The sequence below is a fragment of the Peromyscus eremicus genome, chromosome 1 (genome assembly GCF_949786415.1).
Source record: "Peromyscus eremicus chromosome 1, PerEre_H2_v1, whole genome shotgun sequence".
Taxonomy (NCBI): Eukaryota; Metazoa; Chordata; class Mammalia; order Rodentia; family Cricetidae; genus Peromyscus; species Peromyscus eremicus.
This window is the reverse complement of record NC_081416.1, coordinates 182152400-182167497: the sequence shown is the minus strand read 5'-3', so window position 1 is coordinate 182167497 and position 15098 is coordinate 182152400. Positions and strand designations below refer to the sequence as shown.

The 15098-nt window shown below is 46.1% G+C and overlaps 1 protein-coding gene across 1 annotated transcript; it reads left to right on the top strand.

The window, feature by feature from the left end:
- The first annotated feature begins 6527 nt into the window (after positions 1-6527).
- LOC131926805 (leukocyte immunoglobulin-like receptor subfamily B member 3) lies at positions 6528-14570 on the top strand. The gene is given in 10 exon segments (XM_059282437.1): positions 6528-6561; positions 6727-6762; positions 6940-7224; positions 7354-7659; positions 8619-8903; positions 9030-9335; positions 9531-9827; positions 10458-10760; positions 11055-11105; positions 14076-14570. Coding segments are annotated over 10 exon segments (2226 nt in total). The 3' UTR covers positions 14399-14570.
- The last annotated feature ends 528 nt before the right edge of the window (positions 14571-15098 follow it).

The window sequence follows — 15098 nt, the reverse complement described above, 5'->3', positions numbered from 1 at the left end:
GACCTGAACATGTCACTACTGCTCCCAGCTTAGGGTACAAAAATCAGGCTCTTACTTTCTTCACTCTCTAACTTTAACTTTGCAGAGGGGCAGGACTGTGACAAAGGGCTGAGGGTCTCAAACAATTTTATGTCAATGATGGAGCTGACTCATTTGAGATGTGCATTTCCAAGGGCTCAGAGGATACTGATCACAATTATGGGTTATCCTTCTAGTAACCATAACATTTGAATGCCCCTCTGTGTTCTTCTACCACAGGACCCATAGAGAATATGGCTTGGTATTGTCAAATACTATGTATATAATGTGAGTCCAGGAAGCTGAACAACTACTGATCTTTCTTGGTGAGAATCAACTTTTCATATCCCTTCCCTGAAGAGTCATTTTCCCTTCTGAGCATATCACATAGCTGGGCAGGACTGACAAGTTGTGTTTATTGGAGTAGTAGATTCATAGGAGAGGATGACAGCCTGTTGCATTGACTCACACAGCCACAATGATCTCTAGGCTATGGGAAAGGAATACTGCCAAGAGCAGAGCCTGGGACTGAGACACTGACAGTCTCCTCACATGTCACCACCTGTTCCAGGGGCTCACTGTACTCTGATGATCCAGACATTTTTATCACCCTGAATAGTTCTGGTCAACATTGGAGATGGGGAATTCAGCCTTTTTCCCGAGGCTTGAGTGGAATCTGTTTGCACCATGGATATGGGCTTCTTTTTCTGTAGATGTGATACTCTTTGACTCCTGATGCCCTTGTCACCTTAGTCCACTTGGAGACCACAGAGTCTGGCTCTTCTCTGAGGATAGGCTTAAGGGGGTTCCCTGAAAGGAAATGAGCAGCTAAGTCCAAGGACATCTGTCGCGTCCACCTCGACCAGCAAGGAAGACGCAACCCCAGGCTCTTCTCCAAGCAGTTTATTCAGGAACCTTGAACAATCTTCTGACCCCGGGGAAAGACATCTTCTTCTTCTCTCTCACTCTCAGTCTCTCACTCACTCGCGCTCCTCACATTCTCTCTCTCTCTCTCTCTCTCTCTCTCTCTCTCTCTCTCTCTCTCTCTCTCACTCACTTACTTCTTGGGAAAGCCAGCCCACGCCCTTTATAGCCACTGGGCAATCAACCCCGTAGTGCCACGTGGACAATGCCAATAGGGTCAGACATACTCAAGCAAGCCAGATTAGGTCCAGGTGTGCAGAAGCAAGCCAGATCCTAGCCTTAGCCAAATAAGGAGCACCTGTCATCGGGAAGGCAGAAGCCGGACGCCGGCACCAACTTTGCGGCGCAGCCGTGCACGGCTCTCTACAGACATCCATCTTCTAATTGCAGGTCTGAATCCCATGACCTCCCCAAGGATCATCACACATTTGTTTTCCATCCTCACTACCTAGGCATGGCTCCTGGGTGTGATAAGAATAGCAGGTGAAGACAACTTCAGATATACTCATCTGCCAGCACCAGGGTCCTGAGGCCCAGAGTCGTCATGAAAAAGAGTTCCCTGTGAGAGGTTCGTCCCTAAAGCTCGAGCAGGTCCTCCCCTCTGAAAAAACTCCTGAGACCCTTGTGTTTCCTTATGGGCCAGTATTTGGCTGTGGGGCAAGTTCATTTTTTGATCACAGATTCCTCCACCACTCTTCACATCTCACCTGGACCTAGCAGGACTGTGAAGGTTAAAGTCTGTCATCTCCTTCCAGAGGCTGGAACTGTGCTTTTGGGCAGAGCTACAGAGCCTGGCTAGAAAGACAGGAAACATAGGGTTTGGCCTTTTGAGTCTTTTCTTCAGGAAACCCACAGAAAGGGGAACTCATGTACCCAGCTCTGACTTCCCCAATTTTGTGGCTAGGCTAGGGTGGTACACTCTCTGCAGTTAATTTTTACATAGACAACTACCACTGTCATGAGGACCAGCCTCCAGCAGCTCAGAGTTTGAGGAGGAGCAAACAGAGTAAGCAAACTAATCACTCAACTTGACTTCTCTATCTGAGGGACTAAAACTTAATTCTCTGGAGCCAGCTAGGGGGTTAAAACTTAACTCTGTGGGGCTGGTGAAAAGGGAACACACACACACACACACACACACACACACACACACACACACACACACACATACACATCTCCAAAATGTCAGGATCTTACCCAGGGTGCTGATGAATGGCAAGCCATCAGCAGATCAGAGAAATTGAAGAGGAGATGTAGAGCACATGAACTACTGGAAAGAAAAACAGACACATGAGAACTTTCCTGAGGACCAAAGCTTAGTTCTTCATTTCATTATTTTTACTGTTACTTGCTCTACTCTATTCCTTTTTTGTTCTGTTCTTCTACCCTGCTGTCTTCCTTCTAACTTTATTTTTTTCCCTTACAGATTATATACCCCAGCAAAATCTTTCAAGCAGTATAAAAATTACAGTGTGGTTACATACTATTTTTCAAGTGAATGATTACAAGGAATACAAGTAAAAACCAACATGTTTTCCATATCCCTTACATGATTAAAAATTTTATGTATTACAAGTGAAAACCAAATTATTCCCAAGAACCCACATATATTTATGTCCAAGCAATTTTTTTTTAATAGATTAACAAAGTGTAAGCAAGCAAGGCACTTTTCTTAGCCAGTTCTTTTTACGGGCAGGCTGCATTTTGTAGTTACAAGGAAAGGAGCAATCATATTATTACTTATCTCAAAAGGTAATCTTACAAGAATCACAAATCTAAACTTTTATATATGAAAAAGGATCAGTCATCTCTACTTTAAATCTTCAGGGTGCATATCCGTTCATCAATAGATTTTTATATCATGAAGTTAAGGGCAAGAATGGGTACAAGGAATTAATCATCATTTCACCTTAGCAAGAAAGTTGTGTCAGCCAGCATAGCCAGGCTGTCATTGTAATTGTTTCTTAACCTCAGCGATTCCCTTGCTTAGCTATTAAAAGTGTGGCTTTAAATTGTTTTCCAAGTTTTTTTTTAACCTCAAAGACATTAACAAAAACATCTAAACTGAACCTTAAGTCATTGTTTAAAGCTTTGTTTTAACTATGTTGCACACCAAAACCTGTGAACACATCTCTCAACATTAAGATGAAAAGAACTTGAGGTAGCTGGGCTTCTGGGACTCAATTGTTTTTCTTAATCATTAATCTAATTCACAGTCTATATGCCTCTTCAAAAGAAACGAGCTGTATGACATTTCCTTGTTCTTCTTTTCTATCCTCAGCAGCCCCTTCTTTATCAGGGGTGGGGCACACCATATCTTGCTTTTACCTTTATCAGTTTTCCCACTAAGCAAATCTCTATCATAATCCCTTACTATATTTATTAAAGACCCTCAATCATCAAAATTCTATTTAAACTAACACTATTATTATATAAAATCATTGCTCCAGTTAAACAGTGCAGGTTAGGAGAAAATCATCCTCATAATAATCCACAGGTGAAAATGCCTAGTAGAATGAGATATTTCCAAGAGATGATCATACTGCAGTAAAGGCAGTGGGGATCTCCTCACACCCATTCACACCATGCTGGATACCAGGGGAAAAATGGCAGTGGCAAACATATAAAGGCATAGTAGTAGCAAGAGACATGTAGGATTGAAGCCCTCAGGGCCGTGTTTATCCATGATTCACCCATCAGTGCCTTGCATGCTGCTGGGCTGATCCACTGAAGTCAATTGCCACCTGCTGCTTCTTTGACATGGCCATCAGCAGATAATATTTTCACAACCCCACCAATGTCTCCTTCATCTGTCATCATTATGCTCAGAAAAAGGTGGTAGCAGGCATATATGAATATTTCAAAAAACAAATACAAGTTTATGTTTTTATTAAGAAAATTTTTCCATTCATTTTACACACTGATCAAAAATCTCCCTCTTCCCTCCATCCACTGCCCCAGCCTCCCTTTCCCAACTCACCCCCCACTCTTCCCTACAAGAAGACAAGGTCTCTCATGGGGAGGCACATCCAGTAGAGGCAAGTCCAAGCCCCTCCCCTGCCTCAAGGCTGCAAGAGCTATCCCATGATAGGTAGTGGGTTCCAAAAAGCCCTCTCATGCACTAGGGATGGATTCTGATCCTACCACCAGGGAGCACCCCAAGCAGATCAAGCTACACAACTGTCTTGCCATACAGAGGGCCCAGCCCAGTCCCATGCAGGCTCCACAGCCATTGATCCAACTTTCATGAGTTCCCTCTAGTTTGGTTTGGTTGTCCCTGCATGTTTCCCCATCATGATCCTGATGCACTTGATCACAGAATCTGTCTTCTCTCTCTTTGACTGGATTCCTGGAGCTTGGCCTGGTGTTTGGCTGTGGATCTCTGCATCTGCCTCTATCAGTCACTGGAGAAAAACTCTGTAATGACAGTCAGGGTATTCACTGATCTGATCTCTGGGGCAAGCCAGTTCAGTTCAGGCACCTGCTCCACTATTGCTAGTAGTCCAAGCTGGGGTCATCCTTGGGGATTCCTGGCAGCTTCACTAGCACCGGCGTTCTCTCTATCCCCATGTCTCCCTCTATCACAGTATCTCTTTCATTGTTTTCACACTTCATCCCTGTTCCAATTTTCATACTTGTTCCAGCTGGACCATCCCATTCCCTTATGTTCCCATCCCCATCCCTCCATTGCCCACCCCTCATCCCCAGGTTACTTATGGAGATCTCATCTATTTCCCCTTCCCAGGGTGATCCACACATCTCTCTTTGGCTCTTCCTTGTCAGCTAGCTTCTCTAGAGTTGTGGGTTGTTGTCTGGTTATCCTTTGCATATACCCAAGGAATACTCAACCATACCACAAGGACACATGTGCAACTATGTTCACAGCAGCATTATTCATAATAGCCAGAACCTGGAAACAACCTAGATGCCCCTCAACTGAAGAGTGGATTAAGAAAATGTGGTACATATACAAAAACAGTACTACTCAGCAGAGAAAAACCAATGACATCATGAAATTTGCAGACAAATGAATGGAATTAGAAAATATCATACTGAGTGAGGTAACCCAGACTCAGAAGGACAAACATGGTATGTACCCACTCATAAGTGGATACTAGATATAAACCAAAGGTAATCAGGCAACAACCCACAACTCCAGAGAAGCTAACTAACAGGGAAGGCCCAAAGAGGGACGCATGGACTGCCTTAGGAAGGGGACCTAGATAAGATCTCCATGAGTAAACTGGGAATGAGGAATGGGCAATGGAGGGTAGGGGATAGGGGATGAGAACATAAATGAATGGGATGGTTGAGCTGGAACAGGGAGGGAGGGGGAATGCAATGAAAAAGATACCATGATAGAGAGAGACATCATGGGGCTAGAGAGAAACCTGGTGCTAGGGAAGCTGCCAGGAAGCCCCAAGGATGACCCCAGCCTGGACTACTGGCAATAGTGGAGAGGGTGCCTGAACTGCACTGGCTTATCCCAGTGATCAGACCGATGAATACCCTGTCATCACAGAGCTTTTCTCCAATGACTGATGGATACAGATGCAGAGATCCACAGCCAAACACCAGGCAGAGCTCCAGGAGTCCAGTCAAAGAGAGAGAAGACAGATTCTCTGGCAAGTGCACCAGGATCATGATGGGGAAACCTGCAGAGACGACCAAATCAAACAAGTGGGAACTTATGAAAGTTGGATCAAAGTTGGCTGTGGAGCCTACATGGGACTGGACTAGGCCTTCTGCATTTCGAGACAGTTGTGTAGCTTGATTTGCTTGGGGGGGGGCCCTGGTGGTAGGATCAGAATCCATCTCTGTAGCATGAGTGGACTTTGTGGAGCCCATTATCTATGATGGGACACCTCGGGCAGCCTTGAGGCAGGGGGAAAGGCTTGGACTTGCCTCTACTGAATGTGCCTCCTCCCCACGGGAGGCCTTGCCTTCTTGTGGGTGGGAGTGGGGGGTGGATTGGGAGGGGAAGGCTGGGGGAGAGCAGGAGGAGGCAAGAGGGGGATCTTTGATTAGTTTGTAAAATGAATGAAAAAATTTTCTTAATTAAAAAAAAAAATTTTAAAAAATGAACAACCAACCAGAAATAGAGGTGCACAGTTGTAACCCAGCACCTAAGGCTGTGAGGAAGAGGATTATAAATTTTATTTCATGCAGATGTACACAGTGAGACCCTTCACAGAAACCTGCAAATATTTTGAATACAAAAAAGTATTTCACATAAAAAAAGTGAAAAGGAATAAAGCAAACCTTTTTGTAAATTTTTTCTTGTGTGTAATATTCAGACTCGTCTGCTAATTTGTCAGTTCCAAGGGGAACAGACAGAGATGAGGACAGATGAAACAGACAAAGAATTGATTGCAGAGTCTATGACCTGACCTAGACACAGCCTTGGGGAAGACAGAGCCTGGCGCCTGAGGAGGGCACTTCCTCTTCCTGTGGGGCTGCTGAACTACAACCGTGTCATAGGGAGTGTCCAGCCTCCAGAGGTCACACCCTGTGTCTCCTGTCCCTCCAGACAGACTCTGTAGCTCTGCCCATGAGCACAGTTGCAGCCTCCAGGAGGAGATGCCATGACCTTCACCGTCACAGCCCTGCTCTGTCTCGGTGAGATGTGGAGAGGGTGAGGGGATACTGTGATCCAGGAATGACCTTCACCTACAGAGCCCAGCACTGGTCCATCAGGAAACCCCAGGGTCTCAGGAGTTTCTGCAGAGGGGAGGACTTGCTCAAGCTTCAGGGACAAACCTCTCACAGGGAACTCTCTTCCAGGACGGACTCTGGGCCTGGGGACCCCAGTGCTGGCAGGTGAGTGAGTGGCTGCAGATGTCCTGACCATCACTTCTCATCATTCCTGCAGCCATGCCTGGGCAGTGAGGATGGAGAACAACACATGTGTGCTGCCCATGGGGATGGCTGGAGGGTTGGGGTTGGGAGCTGCAATCTGATGGCTGTCCTGAGTCCTAGATGCTCTTTTCCTTGCAGGGTCCCTCCCTAAGCCTGTCCTCACAGTACAGCCAGATTCCGTGGTCTACAAGCAGACTACAGTGTCCTTCTTTTGTGAGGGGACCACAGGAGCTAAAGCATACAGACTCTATAAAGAGGAAAACCAAAAACTAAAGCACATAGAGTTTCTACAAAATCCTAAGGACAAGGCTGAATTTTCAATCTCAAAAACAGACCACAAACATGCAGGATGATATCGCTGTCAATATCAGATCCATGATGGATGGTCAGAGTACAGTGACTTCCTGGAGCTGGTGGTGACAGGTGAGAGGACACACAGGGTCCCCAAACTCCGGCTTGACTGTCAAGAAGTGTCACAGGGTTACCTCCACCTCACAGACACAGAGGATAAGGAAGCCTGATACATTTAACTGATTCCTGTTTTTCTCCCAGGAGTCTACAGTAAACCCAGCCTGTCAGCCCAGCCCAGCCCTGTGGGGACTGAAGGAGGGACTGTCATCCTCCAGTGTGCCTCAGGGCAGGAATATGACAGGTTTGTTCTAACTAAGGAAGGACCACAGAAGCTCTCCTGGATGCTGGACTCACAGTATAACCCCTATACTGGACAGTTCCAGGCCCTGTTCCATGTGGGCCCTGTGACCTCCAGCCAAAGGTGGACATTCAGATGCTACAGCTTTAACAAGAACAGACCACAGTTGTGGTCAGAACCTAGTAACCCCCTGGAACTCCTGGTCTCAGGTGAGGAACCCCAGCCTTTCCATATAATGATGTTGAAATAATACAGATGCTCAGGGAGTCCTTGGTGTGTAGTGTATGTGAGGGGCCAGGGCTCCTAAGCCCATGACACAGAACATGGTAGAGAGTGGAACACAAGATACAGAATCCAAGGCAGAAAGTGACTGCAAAGCTCAGGAGGTCCAAGAAAGTGATGAACCATTATGGGGCCTTCTGTTACTCTGGATCAACTCATGTGCCATTGACAACAGCTCAGGGAACCCCACAGAAGAGAAGGAGGAAGGGGTGCAGGAGCCAGAGCACTCAGGACATCAGGAGAACACAGCCCACCCAATCAACTAAGCAGGGATCATGAGGGCTCACAGAGACTGAAGCAGCAACCACAGAGCCTGCATGGGTCTGTCCTAGGCCCTCTGCACACACGCTGTGGTTGTTTACCTTGGATTTTGTTGTTGTTGTTGTTCCATTTTTTTAAGAGTTTGACTGTGTAGCCCTGTCTATCCTGGAACTCACTCTGTAGACCAAGCTGGCATTGGACTCACAGAGATCTCCCTGCATCTGCCTCCTGAGTGCTGAGATTAAAGGCATACACTACCACTTCCTGACTAGCTTGGAGTTTTTGTTAGACTCATAACAATGGGAGTGGGAATGCCTCTGACTCTTTTGCTTGCAAGTAGGATCTTTTTCCTCCAACTGGGTTGCCTTGTCCAGCCTTATTATGAGGGTTTGACTAGTCTTGTTGCATGCTGTTATACCGTATTCAGTTAATAACACTGGGAGGCCTTCTCTTTTCTAAAGGGAAACAAAGGAGCAGTGGGTTTCAGGGAGAGGGGAAATAAGGAGGCTGCTGTCAGGATGTATTGTATGAGAGAAGAATAAAAGAAAAAGATGCCATCCACCAGTGTCACTTTCTCTGGCCACTTTCAGACAGACCCACCTTCTTCTCTCCTACATCCTTGCAGGGACCCTCCACAAACCCACCATCAAGGCTGAGCCAGGCTCTGTGGTCACCTCACAAAGCCCCATGACCATCTGGTGTGAGGGGACCCTGGATGCAGAAATATGTGTTCTACATAAAGAGGGAAGCCAAACACCCTGGGGCACACAGACCCCAGAGAAGCCTGAGAACAAGGCCAAGTTTTCCATCCCTTCTGTGACACAGCAACATGGGGGACAATATCGCTGTTACTGTTACAGCTCAGCTGGCTGGTCAGAGTGCAGTGATCCCCTGGAACTGGTGGTTACAGGTGAGGGGACAGTCAGGGTCTCAGCCCCAGACTCTGCTCTCAGGAGTATTCCCCTCCCACAGCCTGGCCCTGGAGAACATGGATGCTGTGTGAGCCCATGGAATAGTCTGCCTCCTTCTCTCCTAGGAATCCACTACAATAAACCCAGCCTGTCAGTCCTGCCCAGCCCTGTGGTGACTTTAGGACAGAACATGACCCTCCAGTGTGTCTCCAAGGAGGAATATGACAAGTTTATTCTCACCAAGGATGACCAGAAGTTCCTCAGCTCCATGAACTCACAGTTTATATACAGTATTAGGCAGTACCAAGCTTTGTTCTCTATAGATCATGTAACACCAGACCACAAGGGGACATTCAGATGTTATGGTTACTACAACCAAACTTCACATTTGTGGTCAGTACCCAGTGAACCCCTGGAAATACACATCTCAGGTGAGTCAGCACCATCATTGACCAATCATGTCCCACTGGATAGTTGCAGGTACAGAGTGGTTGAGGAAGAACCTGGTAGCTGAGCCAGAGCCCCACTCCTGGGGAGAAGCAGTGACATGTGCAGGGCAGGATGGGAGGGGATAAGTATTTGGTAAAACCAGCTCCTCAATCACTAGCCTGTCACCTTCCCTCTAGGCCTGTCCAAGAAGCCCTCCTTGCTGACTCACCAAGGCCATATCCTGGACCCTGGAAACAGCCTCACCCTGCAGTGTTGCTCCGACATCAACTATGACAGATTTGCTCTGTACAAGTTAGGAGAAGCTGACTTCACCCAGCATCGTGTCCAGTGGACCCAGGCTGGTTTCTCCTTGGCCAACTTCACACTGGGCCCTGTGAGCAGAACTACTGGAGGCCAATACAGATGCTATGGTGCACACAACCTCTCTTTCGAGTGGTCAGCCTCCAGTGACCCCCTGGATATCCTGATCACTGGTGAGGGGATAAATAGATTCCCTCAGGTACCTAACCTGTGCATGGGTTCTCATGGGGGAGTTAAGGAGGGGATGGCTGGGATGAGGGACAGGGATCTTAGGCAAGATCAGATACATAGACAAGCAGGAGTGGGGCTCAGGCAGAGAAAAGAGACAGAGTCCCAGGTTCTCAGGGCAGACCCGGATGAGTTATCAGCTCAGAACATTGAAGGCAGCCTGTAGCTAGAGTTTTCCTGCCTGGCCCACAGTCAGGACAAATCTCTTTCACCTGCCAGTCCCACAGCCGCTCAAACCCGACCAAGTAAACACAGAGACTTATATTGGTTACAAACTGTATGGCCGTGGCAGGCTTCTTGCTAACTGTTCTTACAGCTTAAATTAATCCATTTCCATTAATCTATGCCTTGCCACATGGCTCGTGGCTTACCGGCATCTTCACATGCTGTTTGTCATTGTGGCGGCTGGCAGTGTCTCTCTGACTCAGCCTTCCACTTCCCAGCTTTATTCTCCTCCTTGCCCCGCCTATACTTCCTGCCTAGCCAACGGCCAATTAGTGTTTTATTGATTAATCAGCAACACATTTGCCATACATCCCACAGCAGCAGCCTCTCATAATCTCCCTTCTCTTTAGGACATTTTCCTGTCATTCCTTCGCTCTCAGTGAAGCCTGACTCCACAGTACACTCTGGAGACAATGTGACCCTGCTGTGTCAGTCAACATACCCGGTGGACACTTTCATTCTGTCCAAGGAGGGAGCAGCCCAACAACCACAGCGACTAAAATCAACGTTTCAAGTTTGGGAGTTCCAGGCAGAATTCTCCATGAGTGCTGTGACCTCTGCCTTCTCAGGCACCTACAGGTGCTATGGTTCTCAAGAGTCATCTCCCTACCTGCTGTCATATGGCAGTGCCCCTGTAGAGCTCACGGTCTCAGGTGAGGTGATCCTGAACTCTCAGGGTGACTTACAATCCAAACCCTAAGAGACCCCTTGACTTGGGTGGGATTAAGGGGACAAGAGGAAGGTTAGTCAGAAGGCGCTTTGCCTGCCACAGAAGTGGATGCCAGCAGGGGTCTCTCAAGTAATGTCCACTCCACCTTTTATTGAAATCTAGGTTTGGGGTAGACAGCATGAGGATCATGGGGAAGTTTCATGGCAGATATTGAAAAGTTAGCAGAGGCAGTTCCCTGGGTTTTTACCTCCTACCCTTCTCCTGTTTTTTCCCCTAGGATCCATTGGAGTATCCAGCCTGTCACCCTCAAGGCCCATGCCAACAGATGGTGAGTATCAGGCACTTCAGTGCAGGGAGTGTGCTGCATACTCATGGAGCCTCTGGCTGTTAGCCCAGAAAAGTTCTCATTTCTCTGTTGCTTCAGCTTATGCATATGGGAGTCAACAGAGATTCCCAATGGAGAGTTCAGAAACCCAGGGATTAGTTTGTGCTACAGAAGGTGGCATCCAGAGACGTTTAGGCTCAGCCTGGAGGATGTGCCAGGTGGGTGACGTGAAGAACACAAAACCCAGACACTCACTTCCCCATCCTGCCACTAAAGGAACTGAGAACAAAATCTTAGCTGCATGGAGTCAGACCCAAGGAAGCTATGTAAAGACGCTATTGGAATGTGGGGCCCTGATGGACAGTAGCTAGTTATAGCCTTAATACAGTTGCTTCTAAAGATGCAGAACTGGACAAATCCTTCTGTTTCCAGAAAGCTGCTTCTCTGTTTATAAATGGAAGTTAGAGGCCCACACCCTTAAGTTTCTTTCAGTTCTGGCCTTGGCTTCTCTTGAAAGAAGAATCCTCCAGAACCTGATTCTGCAGTGGGGCTGTCCCACAGCCGTGGTGACATGTGCAAGGGTGAGGCACAGGGCCATGCCAGGGCATTCAGGACCCCTCCCTCTAGATCATAGGGTTGGTTCTAGTATTCTCCATGAGTTCTGTGACCTACACTATCAGGGGCACCTACAGGTGCTATGAATAAATCAACTCATCTCTGTACCTGTTGTCATGTGCCAGTGGCCATGTGGAACTCATGGTCCAAGGTGAGGGTATACAGACCTTTCTGAGATAAAGGGCATATCAGGTTATACATTTACAATTATTGGCTAGGAGTGAGTTCCAAATGCTGCAGAGGGTCAGCCAGAAGGATATTCACCCTCATGATGGTGGAGGCCAACATGGATATTTCTAGGAATGCTCATAACAGTCCCTGCTTATGGAATTCAGAAGTGTTTGAGATAGTCTAAAAGAGCATCTTGGGGAGGCCACAGACAGATATAAGATATTAGGCAGAAACCAGTCCCCAGAGACAACCTTTGCTCATCACCCTCCACTTACCAGTATTCTCAGACCCTTGCTCTCAGTGTATCTATGACCCACAGGGTATCTATGGGAGGAGGTAGCCTTGGCGGAATAAGTACAAATCCTGCTATATTTTCCTTCTGTTCAAAACAGATCCACATCTGTAGCTCAACACTACCAAATAGAATTTGTCGTAAGAACCTGAACATAACAATGATCACGTTAAGCAAAATAACATCCAGCAGTCTCAGTCAAAACCTATTGCTTTGTGGAGTCTGCAACGTTTCTCTTCAGGGTGAAATTGAGGAACTGAGACTCTATGGGTTCAGCCTACTTTTGAAGAGTGACAGCTAAGAATGTCTTCTGCCTGCCCTTGGTGTGCTCATCAATCCACCATTGATTCTTGAGTCTCCTAAAGTGATGGAAGAGCTGAACCTCTCTCTACTCACACTATAACTGTTCTGTTTGTCTCAGTAACTATTATTTGTAAAGAGGACAAAAGTAAGGGTTAGATATGTCAGTCTTGGGAATCTATACTTAGTGTGGGTTAGCCATGCCTTTGGGGAAAATATTAGGTGAAAGCCCAGAGATGTGCAATAATATACTCTTTCCTTCTTCACACACACACACACACACACACACACACACACACACACACACACACACCCCACATCTTATTTTGAGAGCCAGGACTGGAGAACACTCTGCATGACTCTGCCCCACACCTTTATCCTGCATTTCCCACATGATATATGAAAGGAAAGAGATGTAGGACAATTTACGTCAGTAGGATGTGCTCCTACCTGAACTGGACATAGAGAAATTTCTTGGTCTGATGTGGGGAGTAACAACTTGGAAAGTTTATGAACAAGACAGATTCTCAATCTTAGCATAAACCATATCTCATTTCTGAGAGACTATAAGTTTTTTTTTCTCCTTGGCCAGCCCTAGGTGGTCCCTGGGTACTCAGAACAGATCAGGGCAAGTCTCAGATCACAGGAGAGATGGGAGGTCTAAGTGGGACAAGAGAACAAACACTCAGAGAAAAAAATCATTTAGGAAATCATCCCAAACTGAGAATGTTGTTCACACAACCTCTTCTGAGCTAAACAGAGATACCACATTCAGAATGACCTTGTGGCTGCTCAGTGTCATGACTCAGGGGTCAGTGCCTGGAATGTCTTGTCAATTTTTTCTACTCTGAATTTACTGTTTTCAGGGGTGTTTTCACAGTGGTCCTGAAGAATCTAATAAGAACTCCTAGTGGGAACAGGGACTGTCTCTGAATCTTTTACTGGCTTTGGGGACCCTACTCCTCATACTTGGTCACTTTGCCCCCCCCCCCACTTAATACATGGGGAGGTGCTCAGTCTTAACCTTAACTATATGCCATATGTTGTTGATACTCATGGGAGACCTGCCCTTTCCTAAACAGAAAAGAGAAGCAGTGGATTCAAGGGTGGGAACAGAGGTATTAGGGAGGAGTGACTGGGAAGAGAATGGGAACTGCAGCTGGGATGTAACATAAACAAACAAACAAATAAGTAAATGTATTTTTAAGAAGAATAAGAGAGGGAACACAGCTATAACAGTGAAAAGATTCATCCCAGACTTCGTGAGCTTTTAGAGTAAGTATTATTGGTATTTACAATAAATGAGAAAGTAGAATGCAGAAGAAACACCCAGCTCTCTTAAGCATGCACACATCCTATTTCTCTTCTGTTCTCAGAATCAGTTGATATTTTCAGTCCATCCCAGAACATGCCTAAACCCAACACAGTTGAACAAAGAGAATTTAAAGTCATAACATTGGAAACAGAGGCTCCAGGTTTTGTCACAGTAAGGCAGGGGACTTGGGTGGACATTTAGTTATCTTGGGAACATGTAGTTATCTTGAAAAAATTTTGACCATCAGTATCCTCTGTAACTTCTTTGTCCACAACCACAGCCTCAAAGAACCAGGATCACACAGTGGAGAATCTCATCAGGATGGGATTTGCTGCCATGATCCTCATAGTCCTTGGGATTCTGGTCTTTGAGGCTTGGGGCAGCCAGAGGCAGATCCACCATGCAGCTGAGAAGAAATCAGAGAAGAAAGAAGTACATCTCTCAAGGTTCAAGAGTCTGGGAAATAAATGTGATGATCCCAAGAATTCTGTAAGAAAATCCAGTTCTTACACTGAGGAACTGGAGAGAGAATGTCCATGGAGCAAATGTGATTTGGGTGCAGGGTTAACCTTGGGTGTGATGAGATCCTTCTTCAGCAAATGAGTTGACATCCCTCCACCTACTGTGGGTGTTTGCTGACTGAACCAACTCCTTTATTGATCTATATAGTGAGGAAATATCCTGTCCCATCTGCCTGGCTTAGCTCCTCATTTCTGTACATTTTTTCTCCCCCTCCTCATGTGTCATTTTCCATTTTTAATAAATTGTCACATTTTCTGTGGCAGAAGAGTCTCTCTATTGAACTAGAAATAAAGAATGTGCCTCAATAACAAAAAAGACAAGGAAAGTCAGAGCCCAGAATTCAAAGTCACTTTGCCTATGATGTCTCAAAACTCTCTTTGTGACCCTCCATCCTTTCAGGCTTCAACACATGTTCTTCATGGAGTTTCTCTTGAAATATAAAGCCAATGTTACCATACTGGTAGAATAAAGACTAGCTGGCAAAACAATGTGGGTAGTACATTGAAAGTGTTTTCTTAACACAAATTTCTGATTTGTAGCAATTGCTAACCACTGCAAACACCCCCATCAAAGAAACCTTCACAACAGCAAAGCAGTATCACAGGTGTGAGGGTGGTGAGTGTTGAATGAAATTGGTGGTTTTCGTTTCATTTTCCACTGTATTTCTCATATATGAAAAAGCAATTGGCTTGCAAATCAATCATCCCAGATTCACCTTGGTAGAAAGACTTATCATACAATGATTCATAATTTCTACATAGACAATCATGTCATGTTCACA